The sequence below is a fragment of the Antedon bifida genome, chromosome 6, assembly GCF_963402885.1.
Source record: "Antedon bifida chromosome 6, ecAntBifi1.1, whole genome shotgun sequence".
NCBI classification, from domain to species: domain Eukaryota; kingdom Metazoa; phylum Echinodermata; class Crinoidea; order Comatulida; family Antedonidae; genus Antedon; species Antedon bifida.
Window position 1 is genome coordinate 23,428,306 of NC_136231.1, and position 26,599 is coordinate 23,454,904.

Sequence of the window (26,599 nt, forward strand, 5' to 3'; positions counted from 1 at the left end):
GCAAGGGTACAGGTCTGTGCAAGTGCATAAGCAGCCATTATTTTTCCTTTACCAGCTCTAGCTCTACAGTTTTATTATTTACACTTTATTTCTATTGTATATTTCGGGGATTTTACTTTGTTTTGGAATTACTTTGCAAATGTGGATATTATTGTGGATGGTGCATATTAAAGGAAGTACTTTAAACATCAATTTTTACTCTTTTAATTTCTGTATGTTGTGAGAGCTGCGTACATTTAAAAACAAGGAATCAACAGCAGCCGACCTAATTGGTAGATCAAATTAAACAAAAGTTTATATATAGTTAATATCATTCTATTGAACCATATCATGTATCTGTACTGAGTACTGTGTCAGCCAGTCGATGGAAGTGATTTAGGCCCTACAGTAATAGGCCTATATTCAGTTCCAATCCATGATATGCTACGACATTTTCTTTATGTAGCGTATATTTTACCGCTATAAAAAAAACACACAACCCTCCTTCATCTTTTTGTGTATTGGATTAGGTTATTATGTTATTATCCTAATTTCCGTTGTTTTCATAGGGAAAACCTGACGCAGAGACACTGAAATGCTCGATGACAACATTTGTCTACAGAGTGTATCTAAGAAAGATCATCAATAAAGGGTATCAGGAGGAGGTTTACAAAACACAAACCACTGAACTAACAATCGAAAATGTTGAGTTGGAATACCCTTACGCTATCTTAGTGACAGTGGCTAATAAAGACCGCGAAAGTGAACCTACACTTGGTAAAGAAGAAACAGGTAATGATGTAAATACTTCTAACGAACTACAATGTTTATATTTTATATTTAATTTTTTTAAATTAATAATTTGTTATTTTCGTTATTGTTTTGATAGTTCGGCTGCTACTCGAATCACAAAAAAGAGATATCGAAAATTCGATTCTCATATGATAAAACATGTAACACATAATATTAATTTGAGGCAATATTCAAATTGGTTTAGTTCTTTCAAGTATTGTGATAACTTGATGATACAGTATTATAATAAGCGTGTATATGAATTTGAATGTTAATTAGTAGAAACAGTACAGGACGATGGAGAAAAAGAAGAAAATGCAAACAGCATCGGAGCAATTGGGGGCGCTGCAGCAGCAGGGTTGTTCTTTGGCATTGTCATTACTATTACCGTTACAATTTTGTAAGTAGGCCTGCATACAATTTTATTGTTATTTAAAACCCTTTATCTCATGTTTCACAACAAAAGCCTTTAGTATTAATTAGATCTATATTGTTTGTGTTGTTCTGTAGTGTATAATATTCTATCTCCAATTAAATTTCAATAAACAGTTATTGTCCTGAGCCAAACATTCCAATGGGCTTGTTGAGGAGTGAGCCTTTTTAGTTCAGTTTACAAACGAGTATAGGCCTTTTTAGTCTAAATGGTGAATATTTGTTTTTTCTTAAAGTAAACAAAGACTTTGTAAGAAAGCAAGTCAATCAGACGATAATGCATCAAATGATCCACAAGTTCATTATAACTACGCAAGTAATAGTTACAATACTTCATTACCAGGGTAAATGTAATCTTTATTATACATTTCTAAAAATAGCCTATTAATATTATTTCTTTAATTGACAATTTTCTAACCTTGTTTTTTAAAAAAAATATTTACATTATAACGCCAGGGGAACATCAGTAGCCCTACTTACTGCCTTGTATTTTTGGAATGATATGCGTTTGATTTTACAACAACAATTTTTGGAATAGTCTTTTGATGCATTGATAGAGCCTCAACTTTCTCAACTCAACAATTCTTGTTAAACATACCTTCAATACCATGCTCAATTTACATTATCTGACGGTATGTCAGAAAAATATTACCATTTTGAAACTTTAGTTCAGATTTACTTTATGATTGAACTCAAGCCATAATAACGCCTTTGTTAGTTTTAACCTTGTATTCTGTACTTTCGTGGCTTTGTGTATAGTATTCTTTTATCTATTTTATTGTTGTTTTTACAACAGCGTTTCATGATAGTGGATGATCAATGCATATACTGTAATAGTGATGCTTTTACTTCCTTATTCCATTTTATTAGACGACATCCATGTTTGATTTTGGTTTTGAAGCTAAAATACGTAAGTATTCTTAATTATGATTACGTATTTATGCAGGAATGATCTACCACTGGTTTGTCAACCCAGGGAGTTTATTAACAAGGAGAATAATCGAAAATATTCAGTAATGATTATATTATAATAAATGATTACATTTCTGCTGTAAGGGCACTATAAACGACGCATCAGTTTTTACTAGAACATGAAGACTAGGGATCATTGACCAGAAATATTGTGTGAAATAGGTCATTCGCCATTTGTGAAATACGAATTTAATATTTATCAAGGTTTTAAATTAAATTATATTTAAACATAATGACTGATAAATATACTGTATAGGCCTACTTGAACAGTTGTAATATTAGTAGGCATACATCTTTTTCCATCTTATTAGGGATTTTATTTACTAGATGGTTCTCGAATACATAGTAATTTCAGCGTTAAACAACTGGCGCTTTCAAATGTACGTACCGCAGGACAAAAATACATTTCGTTTACAGGAACGAATAAATAGACACGATGATTTATGTACTCAACTAAAATTAGCACCCTGGGATTTACTTCCGAAAGGGAAAATTGTCACAAAATGAGACCAATTGTTTGAATAAAATTTAAACAAACTTAATTTGTGTTTTGTATGTAACATTAGGGTTGAGGGATGGGGAAGAGGATGGGTGCAAAGAGGAACAATTTTTAAATATATTCTTTATCCATTTAGTAAAGAAATATTAATTGTTGTCATGTTTTACAAATTATATACCACTAAACACAGTAAACCATTGCGATGTAATACTTTGTTGAAACTGTCACCGTCATAGTCGATTGAAATAGTATAGTAGTAGTACATAGTACGATACATCACTACGACGTTTATATTTTTTTGTAATTACAGTATACAAACGTTAAGAAACAACTGTCACCTCTATTCGGGGCAAATTGTAAATTCGCTTTAATCGTCAACAAATAATTATCTAACTCAACTTATTTAGTAAGCCTAATGGTTTTCAATTGTTTCTTAGAGCCAATTCATACTTAAGTTGGTTCCTACTCACCAAAGTTGTTCTGCGTTAGGGCAAGTGATCCTTCGTACTGTAAGCCTATCCTCTACTGGCTTTACAACGCTACTCATGCCAGTGAGAGGGAGGGTGGTGGTGTGGGTGGTTTAACTGCAATAATAAAGTTTTGTACAAAAAGAACCTATATCCAACCTCTGCAGCACAGATTGAAAAAAATATGTATCGAATTTCTGTTATGATGAGTGTACTTGCCTTTACGACGCCTGAGGGAATAGACACTTGTGGAAGAGAGATTGGAATATTCCATTCATCGCAAATCAATACATTTGCGAATGTATATTAAATCTATCAAAATAGTATTTTTTTAAGAACATCTGCCTGTCTTCAACATAATGATTCGGTACTCGAGCTGTCCAACCGGTTTTCAGCTATTAAACACAATTATCGTAGAAGGAGATAGGAAAATGCGAAACATCATCGAATTATTAGATGGATATCCATTAGACGGTGTATACCACGATCGGAAAACACCCCTATTTGGGGCAAATCGTTGAACCTAAATTCGTTTTAATTGTCAATAACTAATTATCTAACTCAATTTAATTAGTAAACAGGGTTACATCAGGTGGTTAAAATCAGTACCGAAAGTACGAACAAACTTTATTATACCATCGAGTAAAAATTCTAGAAGGAACGCGCGAAACCGAATTTTGCCCTTACGTAAATTTATATATAGATAACCGTGCTAATGAATAAGCTAGAGATGATGTGAAATACGATTTTAAATCTTTCCAAGATACATATTTTCAAAATAGATTTTACAATATGATTATCATATTTTATCTTATGAAACGAAGATCTATATCAGTTCTGCAGCTCATAACTTAAACTGTACCAATTGTTCTGCCTATTAGTTCAGACACGAACATTTATTTTATTTTACATTTTACACCACCGAATATTATTCAGCCGAAGCCTGATAATTTAGGACTATGAAAATAAAAGTAGACTGCATAAACAAATTAATATAAATATTTGGTAATTCTTAACCGCCCGGTGATTGAATATGAATTAATTAATTTTGAAACGATAAAGATGAGGAAATATGTGAGAATGAAAATCATTGACCATTGGGTATATATTATTAACAAAATAGTATATGCCTATAGAATAATAAAAATCTTTAAATACAAAATCAAATTTAGCATGATTTTAATTAATTTGCCATTCTGAGAGAGAATAGTTTGTGTATGTACTTTCAGCACAAGCTATGATTTTGCCTCCTTCATTCTTTTGTATTTTGTAATAAATTGTTTTTATGTTTGAAATATGTATGTAATGTTATGTATGAAATAAATGCCATTATTTAACTGTGATTTACAGTAAGAAATTATACAAGTGAGATGGTTCTTGAGGAAATATTTTAAAGAAATACTTACTGCACAGATATAGACCTAAATGATGTATCTTGTAAACAACTTCAATACCTATTTCGTATTCAGCGTATAGCGTGGGTAAACAACCAACGACTAGGGCCTACTAAATGTTCAAAATGAATTCTACAATGAATCCGGTTTCGACCTATTGTTCCTTTGCTCTTAACATTACATTGTTATTCATAATCACTACGATTGGTGTAGTTAGCATAGGTACTTCGGTTCAGGGACGATTCGGCCCTGAGACGATTCGGCCCGGGACTATTCGGCCCACTTTTGGTGGGACGATTCGGCCCACTTTTGGGCCGAAACATCCCACTTTGTGGGCCGAAACGTCTCACTTTAGACCAAATTCATATTCATTTTTTTTTTATTTATCAAGTTTTTAAAGGTGTTTAACAATCCGTATTTTATTGATATTGACAAAGTTGATATAATATATATAATAAATTACTAAAAAAAACGTAATTTTATATTCAATTTATTACTTCGAAAACCTTCTTTGTTTCGTGCATTCGCCAAGCGGCCAACAGAGGGCGTAACTTGTTTACATCGTTCGCGTGACTAAAAAATGATTATTTTCGACAATGTTTTCAAAATGTTTGCTTTATTGCATCTTTATCCCTAGTAGTGCTACCCCATAGTCTCTCTGAAAATAAAGTTTGGGGAAAAAAGCTTATTTTATGCTTATAAATGCTTATCAAAGCCGATAAATGTAAGTGTGCCGAATCGTCTCAGGGCCGAATCGTCCCGGGCCGAATAGTCCCGGGCCGAATCGTCCCAGGGCCGAATCGTCCCGGGCCGAATCGTCTCAGGGCCGAATCGTCCCGTTACCGGTACTTCCTTCTCCAGTTTATTATATTATATACACACATCGGATTAATCAAGAACAATTTTGAATTGCTTCTTGGAGCTAAATCATGTAAGTATTCTCAATATTACGACTGGTAAAGTAGTACGTCGTCGTATTCTGTATTTTTAATAGAGCCAATCGTATCCTTTTGTAGCACTGTCATAGATTGATTAATAGATAAAAATACCAAATCCAAACATAATGTTTAAAAATACAACATACAGTTTACTAGATTACAAATTAGGCCTACAACAGTTCAATATCTTACAAAAGACGAATGGGTTAATACTAATTACAAACTGTGAAGAAATTCTTTCTTTTTTATGTCAGTCCGCGTTTCGATTGTACGTTTTGAACGCCATGTGTGCCAACATATTTTTCGAAATACAGTCTAAACCTAGAATAATTTTATTAACACGATTTTAATAACACAATATCGTAGTGTATCTTTAGTACATCTAATTGGTTAATATCGTGCAGTGTCGCATATTACTTAGTTGTATTGCTCAGCTTTTTGTAATCATTTTGAGAATGTTGTGAAACGCCGAAGCTGTTTTGTTGTGCGTTTGAAAACAACATATACCTGTAAGCCTAGTATGCTGTAACGGTTCTTCTCCGCCGCGGCCAAATTCTTAATAGATGTAAATATATGGCCCTATCCGGTCATGGCAGACGATGGTCTCAGATCCAACTATTATTACTTATTAAAATTAATTAAGAGATGGAAACTTGTAGGAATCCAAGGCCATAACATATCATTAAACATTACCTTACCACGGTAAATGTTCTTACCCTATTTGGTGGCGATAGTCATTTTGTTTTTTTGTTTATTTTCGGACCGCGCGTGTGAAGGTAAAGTAGTTAGCAAAAAATTATACTGCAAATTAATAAAGATCAAATTAAATATATTCATAAAGCATCGGAGTAGGCCTATATTGTGGGGAATAGTATATAAAATTACATCGGGAGAACTGATAAGACCTTTTGTTTGAAATCGAGTGAAACCCCGATAGCTTAGTTGTTGGCTATCTGTGTCCCGTTAGGACCCTGGGATACATCTGTCTATGTTGCAAGCCGCCTAAAGCGTCCTTCTTAGGCCGAAACGGCCCACTATGTCGCGGAAATTAAACTAAATAATGTATTAATTCTACCAATTAGGATGGTATTTATTTGAATAAACGCCCAACACCTCCCCAATAAAACACTACTTAGAATAATAATTCTAGGGATAGCTAGAATGAAAGCAGTTGCACGCACATAGTTTGGTGGCCGAATGTAGATAGTCAAATTGATCTATGACAGTAACCGACTAGCTGTGGACACGACCTAGATGGTACGCGTGCGAAGCTACAGGCGGTGCTAGTGGATTAAACGCGGGGCCGGGGATCTCCGTTGATGTTCACAGTTGAGATGTTTTTTCCGTACGCTGGAAGTTTTTTTTATAAAAAAAACTGAAAAGTACTACCGTACGATCGTTTAATAGACTTTTTAATCAAACGCCATGCGACCCACAATATTGTCTAATCAAAATGACAAGAATAAATATTTAGGTGTTATAAATCATTTTATTTAATCTAACAACCACTCATCCATGAAAATAATATTATTACATGGTACTTTCTTTTTCAATTTAGTTATGACGCACGTAGGGGTATTACAGTACACGACAGACGTTAAATTGGTTCTTTAATTATGTAAGTATTCGTAATACTGTATTAGGTAGCCTACTAACTCATGCATGCACGACACGAAGGAAGAAAGTGAATTTTAAACTATAGATAGCCATAGCAAATCCAATGTATTGCCACGGATTAAAAGTATGAAGGGAACTTTATACAAAGACACCTCGAAATAAATACAATGGCCACTAAATATGTGTACAGTAATTGTATTGGTAAATACTCGATTGCTCGAAATTGATCATAATCCACCTAGCATCAGCGCCCATTCTACCCTTTTTTAAAACAGGGAACAGGAAATTACAAGGTGATGTTGTGTTTTATATTTGTATCATGAATTGATTGGTTGATTGATTGTTTGATTTTATGTGGAATAATATATATAAACACCGAAGCAATTTACAAGACAAGATACAACCAATAAACATAAAGTCTATAAAAGGTTGGAGAATACTAACTAAATATTAATACTTTTTTTCAGACAATTATGATTTGTATATTTGTTATTTTACCATGCGTTATTGTTTCCTGTCTGGGTAAGTTACATATTCACAGTCTTACGCCCGTATTCTTAAACCGGACTGTAGTCATAGTTCGAAGTTCGACTTGAAAAAGTCGTAGTTCGTGCTATTACTTCAAATTCGATTTATAAACGAAGTAGTCGAAGTTTGCAGTTCGACTTTTAAATGGGTCTGGGTAACAAAGGCTATACATTGGCCAATGACAAAAGAATATTTTAGGAGCAGACGATATTTCGCGCAGTGATATCACTTTCAATTTTCTTACAAAACCTTTTACGCATGCATGAAAAATAATTTTAATCGTTAATTATTAGAACAAGATCAGTATTAATTTAACAGTGAAATACTTTTGATTAACAACAAACAAAATCTTCAAAATATATTTAGGAACCATGGCGGTACGGTAACTTCCATATTTTCTAGGCCTCCAACAAAGTATGATCGCGACGAACCACGCACTTCATAGCGTGACAAGAAAGCGCTAGGCCCCCTAAACATTCCATCGCGTGGTGAATTTCCGCATCTCCCATTGTCGCTATGGCGTGACGTAGTTCAAATCGGACTTGCGCGAAGAAAATAATGTACTTTGTATACGGTTGTAAATAAAGATGATTTTCATTATTATAACATATACCAATGTATATTTAATTAAGCTAATATAAAAATAGATATTTCATTCTTCAATATCTGGCCAATATAACAACTGAATGACTGTTTTATAAACTCGTTTAAATACCATTTAGTCGACCATTTAGCCTGCCCCGTCGAGGATTAAAAAAATCCGTCTCCATTTAGTCGAGGTAGGCCTGATTTAGTCGGAGATTTAGTTGAAGTTCGGTTTATGAATTAAAATGACGTCATTTTTTAACTACGACTAAAGTCCGGTTTAAGAATACGGGCGTTAGAAATTACAGAATACAACAATTCAAAACTACTAATGCAATATGTTAGGTATATTAGCGTGAAGACTCATCTGTGTTGGTGTATATGAAATATTTAAACGATTGATCACGAGAATATTTAGCTGCAGACAGCTGTAGACTTCAGCGGAATGACCACCCGTTTCCCGCGGTGGACCTTGTCAATCACAAATATCAAAACCGGGTCAAAAAGTGCTCTGATTTATATTCTTCTTTTATCCCCGATCGAACCATCGTGGATCCGTGTTGATTGAATGTCCTGATGACTCAATGTGAATATGTTGGGATACTTCAGATGAAGTAGATCTTGGACGTCTGTGTCTATAGTCCTAGAGAATTCTGTCTCGCCTATGTACAATTTATCCTATAGGCAAGGTACTGTGTAGGCCTACATGGAGTCAGTTATGTCATCTGATTTGTCTATTATGAGACACCAGTATTTGGCAGTGGTAATTTTTTTGGGGTTTTTTATGTTACGTTTATTAACTCTGTCGATCGCCCATTTAGTTCAGTAAAAATAGGGTTGTAGTGAACAACTAAATACTTTTTGTGTAAATTAAGAAGATCCCTTGTGTAGTTAAGACTTGGATTTCTTGCATGGTTAAGAAGGTCTCTTTTTGTTCTTGTTCTATTGCTTTTCTTCCACTTGTACAAGTAATATACATACACAAGTACTATTAAAGTAATCAAGGCTTGTCTAGGAGAGTAGTATTAAGGAAGGAACTCAGCTTTCGTCATATCGTCAACGCTGTGCGTCATACCGTCATCGTTGTACGTCATACCGTACAGTACATCGTAATGAACATTATATCCATGGATATGGATTAATTAGCATACATTCAAAATGGGCGCCATTTAGCATTTTAAAACATCATATCTCCTTAACAGTTGGTTTTAGACCACCCTAGTGCATTACGAGTAGATATAAATGTGACATTAAACTTCCCAATTAGCATATCATATGACGTATTTTCTAACGTCATAAGGTATTTATGACGTCATATTTATGTCACAATAATCCTCAATATGAAATATATATGTTGTAACTGCTCAAATGACATTATCCTATGACCACAAATGTAGAAAGCGCAGGAAACAAGTTTCTTTACATCCTGTTGAAATGAAAATCATTTCCAAAGTTTACAAAAATCGGACATTAGGAAGTAGGTAAACATAAATTAAGATGGCTGATATTGACTATAACATTTTAAATATTAAAATTTCCAATTAGCCTAATTCAATTATCATATGAAGTACATAAATATGACGTCATAACAATCATATGACGTCATATTTATTCTTATTTCTGCTTTTCTGTTTCTCCGAAGTCTTCTGTCATGCTATGTCCTTTATTTTCTTTAGGTCCGTTGCAGTTTTGAATTTTGTTGGTAGTGTGGTAGTTGGATCTGATGATATTAGTGCTTCCAAGTCCCTTTTCAATGTTATTTGTAAGGTGCACACTGGTCTCACCCTGAATGTTAGTGTTACTGAAGAATAAGTCGTCCTTTTGCTCATTTTGCTTTAAGGTCAAATTCTGTTTGACTTAGTAGGTATCTTACAATTCGCATTTCGTTTATTATGTATTTTAAGATCTTAAGTATTTCACCTCTGCGAAGGTATCAAACGCACCTGTGACGTGAATGTCTAATTTCTCGATTGATATCTTTGCTATTAGCCAGTACTAAATAATTCATTATAAATGTATTATGTTCTTTTATTTAGGCATATTTAAACTAACAAGTATATTTATGAAATTCTCCTTAGGAAATGATGGTTATATAACATTTTTGAATTTATATCCTCAAAGCAACGGTAACAACAGATTAGAATGTTACACTCCTAATAAATTCACTAGTTATACTTTGAGCTATAGTAGATCATTTGCAGTAGAGAGTGGAGACAATTTAAGTCCAAAATTCCGGACCTTGAGAGATGACCATAGGTATGAAACAGGAGCAGTAGGCATGGGAGTATATCAATGCACGATAGTGAAAGATGGCGTCACCACAGTCGTTAAAACTACTAAAATAAGAGATGACGGTAAGATAATATCTTCAATTAATCTTTTTTCCACAAAATAATGTGCATTTCTGTCATGCTCTTTTACATTGTTAGTTTATCATTGACTTATTTATAATTCTTAGGCCTATCTTAATTGAGATTAAGTCATTGTGTTCCAGAAAACTGCTGTTTTAGTCGCGTGCAACGCGACTCTACAGCTCACTATGTTGGTCGGATGGTCGGTCGGTAAACACTAACTCAAATAAATTTGAGAACGCGACTGCAGCCATGTATATGGCCTTGTTTCTTGTTCTTTTTTAAATGCATATAGGCCGAAATAAAAATTAATGGCAATGCTTTATTCATTACTTTTAAAATCACTCGCATTACAATCAAATACAATCTATAAGAATATAACATAAACAAGGGGTTTGGTGAATTTATTTAATTGGAACTATTTAAGATAGGCATTGTTAACTATTACAGTGGACGTACGGTAGCCTATGGTTTTTCGACCAATTTTGCATGCATTTGATTATTTTGTTTTCATACATTTCGTAGTTAATTCAATTCATTTTCATGAACTTTCGATGCGAAATAAGGACACACGTTAAACTTTTAAAATGCATTTTTTTTGTAAAAATATGGACCATTTTGAATCTATCGTTAGCTTCCTTCGTGCATCTTTTCTCTAAAAGTTGTAACTGAACAAAATTCAGTCACTTTCTATTATTTTATTATTATTAATTTTTGTTTATTTATTTGGATTTATACCTACCTTATAGATCGGTGGCACACTTATAGTACAAAGGTGCATCCTTTAAAATAACAATATAAAATATATAACATACAAAATACAATAGAAAAAATACATACAGGAAGTGTAAAAGCAAAGAAAAGAAGATAAAACCAAATCAAATAAAAACGAAAAATACTAAAATAACTATGAATCCATCAGACCCTCCACCACACTATCTCCACAGAGTATCCCCATAATATACGCTATTAAAGTTAACAAAGTTGGGCCTACTGATAATTGATTTAACGTACGCTTAACCCTATTTTAAAACATTCTCAATTTGTGTATATTATGGTCATGTAATTCACGAGATATATGTACACCAATATAGTTATATGATTCAGTTTCAGATATAAAGCCACCACCTAATTTCCATTGTCTTACTTTATCAACACGTTTTACCAGTTATCAGTATATTTGATTTTATTCCTGCGAGATCTAAAATTCTTTTCATTTCTTGTTCATTGTTAGCTAATAATACAATATCCATGTTTCATTTACTCTAATACCATTGGATCTTAACATTTTGGTAAGCTCATTTATATAGATGCTCAATAAAATAGGTGACTATAATATACAAGAAGTTAACGATATCCCTCAATAATTATTGAGATCATTGCGATCCTCTTTTTTTGTAAATTGAAACAATTACACTAATGTTCCTCTCATTTGGTATTTATTCTAGTTTTAAAATTTGTAAAAATATGTACTATATAGATCCGATTAATTTTACTTGAAGTGAAGTGGTGTACCTGAATCTAATAGTTGCGCAGCGTAAGTTACGCGCAATTTATACAATTCTAAGATCATACATTCAAAACTAAGAGACATATTTTATTGAAACTAGGTAAATACCCTTCATAGCAAGGTCATATTCCTGTAAAAAAGAAATGCACCGCAAAAAGTTACACGAGTTAAAACAAATTGCGCAAAATCGATTCTTAATCAATTTATTCATTTTAAGCATTTCCAATTTCGTTTTTGAAAGCAGAAAGACCGTTTAATACTTTATTTATTTTCATCATACATTTCTTTATAAAATTTATTCCATTCATTTTCTTCTAAATGAAAAAACGTTCGCTCGGAAGGGGTAATTTAAATAAAATGTGTGTAAAAATATGCCTATTTTTCACAGGATGGATGGTGATCCATCATTTTGTAAAACTTATTTTAAAAACTTATGAGTTGTAGATATGATGATAGACATGTACAATAATGTTAGCGATTCGATGACGAATCTTGCGTCATAATGTATCATTTCTAATAGAGCGCATCCCGATTATGCGGCCGTACCCGATTTTTCCATCATATGATGTCATACTCAACTTTATGCTCTTTGTTATCGTACGTGCATGTGGCGTCATAGTCATTTGACGACTTTAACTAGTATATATTTTTTTCCAATACAGCCGTAATAACACCTGCAAATTCTAAAAACACAGTAACTGTAAATATTGGAGATGACGTCACAATTACATTCGACACTGATTTAAACAGTAATTTAGTGTGGAGGAAAGATGGCGATAATCCATTTATTAGTGGAACGACGGAAAAGAGCATGACCTTCAACCCAGTAGAGACAGATGATGCTGGTGTTTACGAGATGTATGAGGATGGTAACCGTGATGATCGTAGACATGCATTTATCAAGTTGATTGTACGAGGTAAACTCACATTTAATCATTTCAATATAGCCTGAATTATGATTTTATTCATGCTTTAAAAATCACAGTTTGCATTTTGGTTTTTCTTTATATGAACATCACGAAATTATAATTTTCCAGTAATGTTTGTTTGTTGACTCACTAAATGAAGTCGTGAGAAGAGTGAAAACGCAGTAATTTCACTCTTCCATGTTACCCCACTACAGTAAATTTAATTCTTGGTATAAGTGATTACCGTAACTATTATGCGACATTGAAACATTGGGGTTTTTTTATTCAGTCCAAAATATCTTTATAAACAAATTATTTGACGCTAATTTTTAATTTGACAATGTTTGTGAAAGTTATAACAGGGTAAAGAGTAAAATTAAATTTGCTTCAGATCGTTTTCTGATTTTGATTAACAATTATACACGAAGTAGAATTGTATTAAAAAGTATTAAAAACATTGAATGTTTTGCTTTCCTTTAAATTGTATAAATATTTCAATAAAAAAGGTAAATATTAAGTATTTTCATTTCTAGAGTGTCGACGGCACAAATGGGGTCCATCTGATTGTATTGGTGACTGTGAATACTGCTATAATGGAGGTGTATGTGATGACAAAACAGGATTCTGTATCTGTGCACCTGGATTTAAGGGATCCACATGTGAAATAGGTTAGAACTACCCGTCATTATTAATTTTAATAAAATATCAAAAGCTGTATTTATTTAGCTTTGTGCAGTAGTTAAATAATTAATAATTATAATATAATATATTATTTAGTTACCAATGGCAACAGTTATTAAATAAATTGAATTGATCAGTTGGAATCAAAGGCTGTATTTGTTTAACCTGATGATGTTTATAACCAGAATCAGTTTATTAGGCCATAATCCATTATTTCAATTTCCATATTAACTGCACAATGATTTGTTTTAATTTTGTGCGCTACATTATTCTTTCTGAATGTCTCTAATCTATGCCTTATATAAATACTTAGATTAGATAACCAATGGCCAACTTAAATTTGTAATATTTTTTAACTTTGTAATCCGCCACAGAGATATTATGCTAAAAATATGATTATTCAAAATGCAATGGCTCCCAATGGAACACGCTTTCTATTAATCAAACATTTTGTTCAATTTAAAAAAAAAATAAATAAAGAATTATCTTTACTTTAAAATAAAAATTGGATTTTATTATACTGTATACTATACATATACTATCTTTTTTGTAACCATGTTAAAAAGATTGAGACAACTTCTACGATGGTCTTCATTTTATGCTATGTATTATTTGAATTATGAATTTGATTCGCACGGGCAAAATCGATTATTTTCTTGTAACTTTTGTTTTTCTAGAATGCAATGGCAATCAACATGGTTGGGAATGTGAACATGCTTGTTCCAGTAGCGGTCCTCTTACTTCGTGTAAAGATAAACAGTTCTGCTTACCTGATCCATATGGATGTAGCTGTGTTACTGGTTACAAAGGATTGAAATGCGATACAGGTAAAGAAAATCAATTATAAAAATCAATTGTAAAACATGATACTAATTTTGAATACTTCACTGTATTGATATAATATAAATTGATTTATGTCTTTATTAATATGAAGGATGTCATACTCATTATCATTATTAATTCAGCCTTTTGTCGTGATAACCAATTAAAAAGTATTACTCAAATCAAGTCACTGCTTTTCTAGAATCTTACAAGAAAAATATAATTAATGAATACCATGTAAATAAAGAATCAGCCGAAACAAAACAGAATGTTCTAGATGAATATGCATTATTGCAGCATATATTTTAGTAATAATACCGTATATATATAACAAAGAATAATATATATTCATAAATAATAACATGAGATCAATAAAGGTTGGGCGATTCCCACAACATAATCGCCCAAAAGAAAAATTAAGTAAATGTGCTATTAACTGTAAATTTTATTTATCTAATATATATATACATTTATTTCACAGAATGTTCGTCTGGTACATTTGGTGCGAACTGTGCTCAAACTTGTCATTGTAAACAAAATGATTGTGACCGATATACAGGAATATGCACTAACTCATCTTGTGCATTTCCTTGGACGGGAACAAACTGCCAAAGTAAGATTGAATTAATAGTCATTGTTGATTTGAAACTATACCCAATAGCCCTAAACAGAACATGCCTTAAACAGAAAGTAACTTGGTAAACATCTGTCTATATTCTACTCGAGCGAAAGTTTTCTAGAAACCCATTTATAATTATTATGTCTATATCATTACTTTATATTTGGTTTTTTTTTTTAGAATGTCAATCTGGATTTTATGGAGACAACTGTGAAATTGAATGTAATAAACCATGTGAATGTCACAGAGTGACTGGTAAATGCATAGAATGTTTTTCTAATTGGCTTGAACCTGATTGTGAAATCGGTAAGTAAATCTATGGCAATACAAATACAGTCAAACCACCCGTCTCTATTTTATTCATATTTCATTCATATATTTATAGATCATCAGTTTGTTCAGTATTGACTATTAGACACAAATTAGGTTATGACATTGAAACCATACTACAAGTCCTAGTCGGCAAGAGCTCACTCTTTCTCCGTGGTAGAACGAGTCAGGACTATTATAATAAACCGTACGTCCACTGTACACAAAATGCTTGTGTGCACTTTAAAAAACTTAACATTTTCGAGACGAGAAACACAAAGCCATTGTTTTAATAGGCCTTCTAGTAGGCCTTCTGGTTCGGTGATAATACACATAGTGATTGTGGAAACAATGACGATGATAATTGTAATATATATAAACCCAAGATTTATATACGATATAAATTGGATATTTTTTCTTAACACAGGAATCCTCAATACCACATTTACACCAGCAAACAACGGGCAGATTACAACTACGTCATGTTCAGTTTATCAGACTGGTACATACGATGTTCAAACAATTATTATGGTGATAAATAACGATGTCACTGGAAACGTTACAACAACGAAACAAGATAGTGAGAATAGTATAATTACACATAGGTTTTCTGTGTCCGCTGTTGCTGGTGCCACATACAAATGTGTAATATTTAAAGGAAGTATATTAGCTCATAGTAACATCACCTCAGAAATATTTCGTAAGTGTATAATATTTTATGCTCATTATGCATAAATTTAAGTGATTATTTGGAAACATTATAGTTTAAATTTAGTATTTTGCCTCAGACGTATTGGTGAAGGCGGGCACTAGACGAGAGAAGCCCTTGATCAATGTTAGGACCAATCAAGGTGTTTTAAACAGTCCTGGCTTAGTCATCATTCAGATGAATGCAAGACTAAAAATTACACTGTCGTTCGCGTCGTCTAATAAGACTGACGAAGGCCAAAAAAAGTGTAAACATATTTCAAATAAATAAAATAAATAAGTAATAACTCACAATTTTTTTTTTAAACGATTACTTTTATATAAAGGAAATCTGACGATATTTAGTATTTCAAGCACATGGAACATATTTCAAATAAATAAAATAAATATGTAATAACTCACCATTTTTATTTTAAAAGGATTACTTTTATATAAAGGAAATCTGACGATATTTAGTATCTCAAGCACATATATCACTATTAAGTGGACGGCATGGAACATATTTCAAATAAATAAAATAAATATGTAATAACTCACCATTTTTTTTTTTAAAGGATTACTTTTATATAAAGGAAATCTGACGATATTTAGTATCTCAAGCACATATATTACTATTGAGTGGACGGCATGGAACAGCAATACTGACGATGGAGATGGTCCAGTTGTTGGATACTTTTTATACCACAGATTAAACACTACTGACAATTGGAATGATGGACTATACAAAAATTCTATATCAGGCACTGTTTCAGAGTTGGAATGGGATACACAATATACCTTTGGTGTTTCAGCTGTGAGACCTGGTGAAGGCGGTGACGGACCAATTGGAGAAGGAACAGTCACTGTAAAAACACTTTGCGGAAGTAGGTCATATGTTGATTACTTACCGTTATCTAAATACCTTCAATTAGATCTAATCCAGCAGCAGCAATTATTGATTACACTATACACTTCGACCTTTTTCTAAAATACATTATGTAATAAATTGTATTTGAACGTGTTAATATTAATAGTCACATCTTATCTGTAAATATAAATACCTATATAATTAAGTTATGTATAATCTATATATTGTTAAAAGTGCTATATATGGCATTGTTATTAATATACTAGGCCAACATATTAACCTTATCTTGTGTTCTCACGTTTTAGCGCCTGCTTCAGTTCAACAAGCCAACCATGATGTTTCCGACTGTAACGCACAAAGTGCATTGGTCAGGTGGACAGTAAGAAAATTTAATTTTTATATAATTCATTAACGACGATATGCCTAACTTTAAATAAATGTCGATACTATAGAACACCTTGACAGTAGGGCATAATATTACTAATAATTAATTATTTTTATAGTACAAAAAATACCTGATTTTTGCCTCTTCTTATATTGAAAATTAAACTGTAAAATTGATTTGTATATTGAAAAAAAAATGATGATTGAATGTTTTTAACTCAAATGTTTAATTTCTTGTTAGACCGTTGAGAAGTCTGAATGTTGGAAATTAATATGTATTGTTCAATACATTGATCAATCTTAATTAATTACTAAAACGATTAGATAATTGTATTTATATCATAATCAGAAAATTAAATCAGATGCAGAGACACTGAAATGTTATGACACGTCTTACATATACAAAGTGTATCTACGATTGAATGACGATGATGGAATAGGTGATGTGGTTTATAGTGGAACTGACTCCAATGTGACCATAGATAACTTAAGTTCGTCGGCTTACAGCATTTTTGTTACTGTCTCTAACAAAGACAATGAAAGTGATTATGTTAAAAGCATCGATACTACAGATACAATTGAAGGTGAGTGTCTCTTATTAATTATGAAATATTGTTTTCTTATAATTAAGATCATAACGAAAAATGTTACGAACTATAAGGAAATTGTGAGCCACCTCCTTCTCATTACTACATAACTTTTAAAGTTTATTTAATTTCAAGTTTTATTGCCAGAAAACAATAAGATATAGTGTAGTTTCCCCCCTTTACAAAAGGAAAAATGCATATTATAGACCATAAACACAAACATTGTTTTACTTCTTAAAATGCTAATTCGTTTCAGACGGAAAAACATGCAGTTGTGGAAGCATAATTGCTGGAACTTTGATAGCAGGTGTATTTATTGGTGTCGTATGTACTGTTATAGTAACACAGGGGTAAGTTATTAAAAATGATATGTTATACGGAACTTATTTAAAAACTAACTAAAGTTATCTTGCACACATGTAAGGTTTATGATATTTTGCTAAGATTATTCATGAATATACCAATCAGTCAGTTTAATATGTTTTTGCTTCTTTTTCTTTTAATAATTCTGAGTTTCTTTTTTTCTCATTTTTAATCTGAATTAATGTATGTATCTCTACTGCTCGACAGAGCCTTGTAATTAGTGGTTGGCATACTTGTTAGCGGATTGTTGTTTTATTCTTCTTATTTGGGTATTGTCGAAGGGCTGTCAAGGTCTTCACTAAAATGGCATTAACAAAAATAAATTAACTGTATTACTTTGTGCTTGTTTAAAGCAAACAAAGATGGCGGAAGAATATGAGTAAGTCTAACGATGATTCCTCGAATGCTCAACATGTTTACACGAATTATGCAAGTAACAGTTCTTCATCAAGGTAGTTAACATTCCTATTTACTATTACAAAATCAAATCAATGTATTGAATTCTTTTTTGTGTTTGCACCGTAATTGTTTTGTCATTGGTTATAAAGTTTAGAAATATTCCAAAGATCTAATCTTCTCATTTTTTTGTTTATTTTATTTAATTTAAAAATGAAAGCAAACCATCAGGTAAGATTGTGAGTAAATCTGAAAAGAACGAGACAAATGAGCTACACGTTTACCAGGATTATGCAAATGAGGCTAACAATGCAGAATATTCAACCTGGTAAGTATAACATAATAATCCATTTTATTACATTCAATTAATCTATTATGTATATTGCTAGATTGTGAGAAATGTTTTAAATGGACAATGACATTTCACATTAAGTTAGCTTCTAAATAATATTTTAGCATTATTCTAAAATATTGTATGTCAAATTTGTATATTTTACTTATAAGCTTTTATTTTATTTTCAGCTATTACCACCCAAATCAAGAAAGTGTTTATGCACTACCTGAGGAATCTGCTTATGTAAATTAGTTCATCATTAAGATATCCCGAAAACCGATAACAAACAAAAAAGCATACGGCCACATGTGTAAATTAAAATCGACATCACAAATTTCTGTATCTGTTTTGTTCGGGAGCACTTGATAATTTGCCAGGGAGCACTTGATAATTTGCCAAAAAGCATTACGTTACTATAAGATCTTTTTCATTTTTAATAAATTATAATTAATATACAGCTTTGGAATTTCTAGGCTTCGATAAACAAATACATTCTTTAGTATTGTGATTGTAATTAATGGGAAATTAATTCAGATTCATTTGAATCTAATCTAGATTTACGATAAATGCAAATCATTTATTAGATTTGCAATTATACGAACTAAACATTTATATTGCTTACAAACACTGAAAACATAGTATATGACATTGTCATTAGGATCTTAGTCTTAAGAGAGATATTAATTGAATATTGATTATATTAAAAGATGGAAAATAATGATGAATAAAATCAAACTTTAATAGGCCATTTGATATAGTTACAAAAGTTACAAAAAAAGAAAAACAAAATGGACATGGTTTTTCTCATTTAAATTACGATTTTTGTTTTCCGATACAATTGTTTGTCAAAGTTAAAAAACGATTACTTGAAATGGCATATTCAACAAAATAATTGTTCCATCAATTATGTTTTCAGGGCTACAGTGTATCTATTATTTTATATCATGTAATGTATATAGTGCTGTATAATTATATTTTTCTACTCGTCTATATTGAAATTGAACTACTTTCAGTAACATGCATAACATGCTATTTATAGTTCATGCAAGAATAGTCTTGGTTAATGAATACAATGTAGAGTCAATAGTATATGTTTATGTCCTCTCAGCCTGTACGCTAGATGGCAGTATATTTTATTGTAATGCTCTACTACTCTATATCATTATTTATTATAATCTATTGGAATTTGTATTCGGAAATAAAGTTAATCAATCAATAAAAGAAAAATATAACCATTGTAGGCGATGAATTGTGTTATTGGAATAATAGAAATTTCTTCATGAGTAACTAGACTATTTCCTCAAGAATTTTGAAATGATAAAGATAAAAATAACCGCCCAACCAAGATGTATATAGTTTTACACCTCGGCAATTTTTATCATTCTACGTAGACAATAAATTACTAATTTAATTTTTGCATGAAATACGATGAATAGCATATTTTCATGACACGTAAAGTTCAGGATACCTTAACTTAGTATTAAACTAAATTTTCCAATTATCATTACTACATAATATACAGTAGGCCCTAACTATATAGGCTAAGTACTGTCATGAATATACTGCAGTACTTTGAAATGGTAACTAATGTTGTTTTAAACATAAATAATAATAATAATATAAATACTAATAATGACAATGATATTGATAATGGGCCTATTCATATTCAATGAACAAGGCCTAGGCTTCTAGGCATAGGCCCTATGCCTAGTATATAATTCGAACTTGTCATAATCAAAACAAAATACAAATAAACAAATATTTAGAACGACACAAATAATATATACAAAACAATTTAATTATTAGTATTCAGCATTCCGATAGGCGGGAAATTCAGTTCTGCGAATAGTTTGCATGCTTTACTAATTGTACCAAATCAAAATGTTACTGCAGAGTGCATGTATTTATTTTATATTACTTTAGTTCCTATTATTCTAGAAGTTTCTGCCCTATGAATATTCATTTATTCTGTTACTTTCTTATTTGCATTCTCATTTACATATTATTTGCCAAGTGTGCACAGTGTGCTGTTTCTTCTTTGTTTCCTTTTGTCCTGATTTCTTTTGTTCTGCTCAGTTGTTGTTTGCCTGTGCAAGGGTACAGGTCTGTGCAAGTGCATAAGCAGCCATTATTTTTCCTTTACCAGCTCTAGCTCTACAGTTTTATTATTTACACTTTATTTCTATTGTATATTTCGGGGATTTTACTTTGTTTTGGAATTACTTTGCAAATGTGGATATTATTGTGGATGGTGCATATTAAAGGAAATACTTTAAACATCAATTTTTACTCTTTTAATTTCTGTATGTTGTGAGAGCTGCGTACATTTAAAAACAAGGAATCAACAGCAGCTGACCTAATTGGTAGATCCAATTAAACAAAAGTTTATATATAGTTAATATCATTCTATTGAACCATATCATGTATCTGTACTGAGTACTGTGTCAGCCGGTCGATGGAAGTGATTTAGGCCCTACAGTAATAGGCCTATATTCAGTTCCAATCCATGATATGCTACGACATTTTCTTTATGTAGCGTATATTTTACCGCTATAAAAAAAAACACACAACCCTCCTTCATCTTTTTGTGTATTGGATTAGGTTATTATGTTATTATCCTAATTTCCGTTGTTTTCATAGGGAAAACCTGACGCAGAGACACTGAAATGCTCGATGACAACATTTGTCTACAGAGTCTATCTAAGAAAGATCATCAATAAAGGGTATCAGGAGGAGGTTTACAAAACACAAACCACTGAACTAACAATCGAAAATGTTGAGTTGGAATACCCTTACGCTATCTTAGTGACAGTGGCTAATAAAGACAGCGAAAGTGAACCTACACTTGGTAAAGAAGAAACAGGTAATGATGTAAATACTTCTAACGAACTACAATGTTTATATTTTATATTTAATTTTTTTAAATTAATAATTTGTTATTTTCGTTATTGTTTTGATAGTTCGGCTGCTACTCGAATCACAAAAAAGAGATCGAAAATTCGATTCTCATATGATAAAACATGTAACACATAATATTAATTTGAGGCAATATTCAAATTGGTTTAGTTCTTTCAAGTATTGTGATAACTTGATGATACAGTATTATAATAAGCGTGTATATGAATTTGAATGTTAATTAGTAGAAACAGTAGAGGACGATGGAGAAAAAGAAGAAAATGCAAACAGCATCGGAGCAATTGGGGGCGCTGCAGCAGCAGGGTTGTTCTTTGGCATTGTCATTACTATTACCGTTACAATTTTGTAAGTAGGCCTGCATACAATTTTATTGTTATTTAAAACCCTTTATCTCATGTTTCACAACAAAAGCCTTTAGTATTAATTAGATCTATATTGTTTGTGTTGTTCTGTAGTGTATAATATTCTATCTCCAATTAAATTTCAATAAACAGTTATTGTCCTGAGCCAAACATTCCAGGGGCTTGTTGAGTGAGCCTTTTTAGTTCACTTTACAAACGAGTATAGGCCTTTTTAGTCTAAATGGTGAATATTTGTTTTTTCTTAAAGTAAACAAAGACTTTGTAAGAACGCAAGTCAATCTGACGATAATGCATCAAATGATCCACAAGTTCATTATAACTACGCAAGTAATAGTTACAATACTTCATTACCAGGGTAAATGTAATCTTTATTATACATTTCTAAAAATAGCCTATTAATATTATTTCTTTAATTGACAATTTTCTAACCTTGTTTTTTAAAAAAAATATTTACCTTATAACGCCAGGGGAACATCAGTAGCCCTACTTACTGCCTTGTATTTTTGGAATTTTATTTCATTTTCAACAGAAAACAGATAATATGGAATGCTACACATGCGGTAGTTAAATGTGGGAAAGCTGTTCCGTACTTAGTTAAAAATGACAGCTAAAACATGTTTTTATTAATTGATATTGTTGCCATTCATGGTAAGACAGGCGATGACCTCCTGGACATTCTCGGTTGGAAAAAATTGGTGACGCGTATTGTGTCATGTACTACTCAAATAAATATTTTAAAATGGTTAGCATCAAAATCTTTTTCTTCAATGCACTGTAATTATTCATTTTATAACTTTTGGGGAACATTTTGTGTTATTTTTCAAAATATTTAAAGTGATATGCGTTTGATTTTACAACAACAATTTTTGGAATAGTCTTTTAATGCATTGATAGAGCCTCAACTTTCTCAACTCAACAATTCTTGTTAAACATACCTTCAATACCATGCTCAATTTACATTATCTGACGGTATGTCTGAAAAATATTACCATTTTAAAACTTTAGTTTAAATTTACTTTATGATTGAACTCGAACCATAATAACGCCTTTGTTAGTTTTAACCTTGTATTCTGTACTTTCGTGGCTTTGTGTATAGTATTCTTTTATATATTTTATTGTTGTTTTTACAACAGCGTTTCATGATAGTGGATGATCAATGCATATACTGTAATAGTGATGCATTTACTTCCTTCTTCCATTTTATTAGACGACATCCATGTTTGATCTTGGTTTTAAAGCTAAAATACGTAAGTATTCTTAATTAATGATTACGTATTTATTCAGGAATGATCTACCGCTAGTTTGTCAAACCAGGGAGTTTATTAACAAGGAGAATAATCGAAAATATTCAGTAATGATTATATTATAATAAATGATTACATTTCTGCTGTAAGGGCACTATAAACGACGCATCAGTTTTTACTAGAACATAAAGACTAGGGATCATTGACCAGAAATATTGTGTGAAATAGGTCATTCGCCATTTGTGAAATACGAAATTAATATTTATCAAGGTTTTAAATTAAATTATATTTACATAATGACTGATAAATATACTGTATAGGCCTACTTGAACAGTTGTAATATTAGTAGGCATACATCTTTTTCCATCTTATTAGGAATTTTATTTACTAGATGGTTCTCGAATACATAGTAATTTCAGCGTTAAACAACTGGCGCTTTCAAATGTACGTACCGCAGGACAATAATACATTTCGTTTACAGGAACGAATAAATAGACACGATGATTTATGTACTCAACTAAAATTAGCACCCTGGGATTTACTTCCGAAAGGGAAAATTGTCACAAAATGAGACCAACTGTTTGAATAAAATTTAAACAAACTTAATTTGTGTTTTGTATGTAACATTAGGGTTGAGGGATGGGGAAGAGGATGGGTGCAAAGAGGAACAATTTTTAAATATATTCTTTATCCATTTAGTAAAGAAATATTAATTGTTGTCATGTTTTACAAATTATATACCACTAAACACAGTAAACCATTGCGATGTAATACTTTGTTGAAACTGTCACCGTCATAGTCGATTGAAATAGTATAGTAGTAGTACATAGTACGATACATCACTACGACGTTTATATTTTTTTGTAATTACAGTATACAAACGTTAAGAAACAACTGTCACCTCTATTCGGGGCAAATTGTAAATTCCCTTTAATCGTCAACAAATAATTATCTAACTCAACTTATTTAGTAAGCCTAATGGTTTTCAATTGTTTCTTAGAGCCAATTCATACTTAAGTTGGTTCCTACTCACCAAAGTTGTTCTGCGTTAGGGCAAGTGATCCTTCGTACTGTAAGCCTATCCTCTACTGGCTTTACAACGCTACTCATGCCAGTGAGAGGGAGGGTGGTGGTGTGGGTGGTTTAACTGCAATAATAACGTTTTGTACAAAAAGAACCTATATCCAACCTCTGCAGCACAGATTGAAAAAATATGTATCGAATTTCTGTTATGATGAGTGTACTTGCCTTTACGACGCCTGAGGGAATAGACAATTGTGGAAGAGAGATTGGAATGTTCCATTCATCGCAAATCAATACATTTGCGAACGTATATTAAATCTATCAAAATAGTATTTTTTTAAGAACATCTGCCTGTCTTCAACATAATGATTCGGTACTCGAGCTGTCCAACCGGTTTTCAGCTATTAAACACAATTATCGTAGAAGGAGATAGGAAAATGCGAAACATCATCGAATTATTAGATGAATATCCATTAGACGGTGTATACCACGATCGGAAACACCCCTATTTGGGGCAAATCGTTGAACCTAAATTCGTTTTAATTGTCAATAACTAATTATCTAACTTAATTTAATTAGTAAACAGGGTTACATCAGGTGGTTAAAATCAGTACCGAAAGTACGAACAAACTTTATTATACCATCGAGTAAAAATTCTAGAAGGAACGCGCGAAACCGAATTTTGCCCTTACGTAAATTTATATATAGATAACCGTGCTAATGAATAAGCTAGAGATGATGTGAAATACGATTTTAAATCTTTCCAAGATACATATTTTCAAAATAGATTTTACAATATGATTATCATATTTTATCTTATGAAACGAAGATCTATATCAGTTCTGCAGCTCATAACTTAAACTGTACCAATTGTTCTGCCTATTAGTTAGGCCTAATCGTTTCCTGTTCACTAAACCGCAAACTTATAATTATGTACCAATAAATAATAACGTATACGAATTCAAGGACAGTGCACAATACAGTAATTCACCATAAGTATACGGTACTGGTTTTCCTCGAACCTCGTTCAGACACGAACATTTATTTTATTTTACATTTTACACCACCGAATATTATTCAGCCGAAGCCTGATAATTTAGGACTATGAAAATAAAAGTAGACTGCATAAACAAATTAATATAAATATTTGGTAATTCTTAACCGCCCGGTGATTGAATATGAATTAATTAATTTTGAAACGATAAAGATGAGGAAATATGTGAGAATGAAAATCATTGACCATTGGGTATATATTATTGACAAAATAGTATATGCCTATAGAATAATAGAAATCTTTAAATACAAAATCAAATTTAGCATGATTTGAATTAATTTGCCATTCTGAGAGAGAATAGTTTGTGTATGTACTTTCAGCACAAGCTATGATTTTGCCTCCTTCATTCTTTTGTATTTTGTAATAAATTGTTTTTATGTTTGTATGGAAAAGGAAATAAATGCCATTATTTAACTGTGATTTACAGTAAGAAATTATACAAGTGAGATGGTTCTTGAGGAAATATTTTAAAGAAATACTTACTGCACAGATATAGACTTAAATGATGTATCTTGTAAACAACTTCCTATTACCTACCTATTTCGTATTCAGCGTATAGCGTGGGTAAACAACCAACGACTATGGCCTACTAAATGTTCAAAATGAATTCTACAATGAATCCGGTTTCGACCTATTGTTCCTTTGCTCTTAACATTACATTGTTATTCATAATCACTACGATTGGTGTAGTTAGCATAGGTACTTCCTTCTCCAGTTTATTATATTATATACACACATCGGATTAATCAAGAACAATTTTGAATTGCTTCTTGGAGCTAAATCATGTAAGTATTCTTAATATTACGACTGGTAAAGTAGTACGTCGTCGTATTCTGTATTTTTTATTAGAGCCAGTCGTATTTTGTAGCACTGTCATAGATTGATTAATAGATAAAAATACCAAATCCAAACAAAATGTTTAAAAATACAACATACAGTTTACTAGATTACAAATTAGGCCTACAACAGTTCAATATC

The 26,599-nt window shown here is 31.7% G+C and overlaps 2 protein-coding genes across 2 annotated transcripts in view; both read left to right on the forward strand.

Annotated features, from left to right (window-relative positions):
* LOC144845885 (uncharacterized) overlaps window positions 1-26,599 on the forward strand; it is a 155,047-nt gene that overhangs the window by 52,053 nt on the left and 76,395 nt on the right. The window lies entirely within an intron of this gene.
* Window positions 132-1,656, forward strand: LOC144845892 (uncharacterized). Its single transcript, XM_078703395.1, has 4 exons — window positions 132-272; window positions 549-771; window positions 1,051-1,171; window positions 1,440-1,656. The coding sequence occupies exons 2-4, from the start codon at window positions 582-584 to the stop codon at window positions 1,549-1,551; spliced, it is 423 nt and encodes a 140-aa protein (XP_078559521.1). The 5' UTR covers window positions 132-272; window positions 549-581; the 3' UTR covers window positions 1,552-1,656.

What these genes read in the sequence shown, in the direction of transcription:
- LOC144845892 (XM_078703395.1), top strand. Translation starts at nt 582, where the DNA reads ATGACAACATTTGTCTACAGAGTGTATCTAAGAAAGATCATCAATAAA. An exon ending in ACTTGGTAAAGAAGAAACAG is followed by an intron (nt 772 to 1,050) that starts GTAATGATGTAA and finishes AATGTTAATTAG; the next exon opens with TAGAAACAGTACAGGACGAT. An exon ending in ACTATTACCGTTACAATTTT is followed by an intron (nt 1,172 to 1,439) that starts GTAAGTAGGCCT and finishes TTTTTCTTAAAG; the next exon opens with TAAACAAAGACTTTGTAAGA.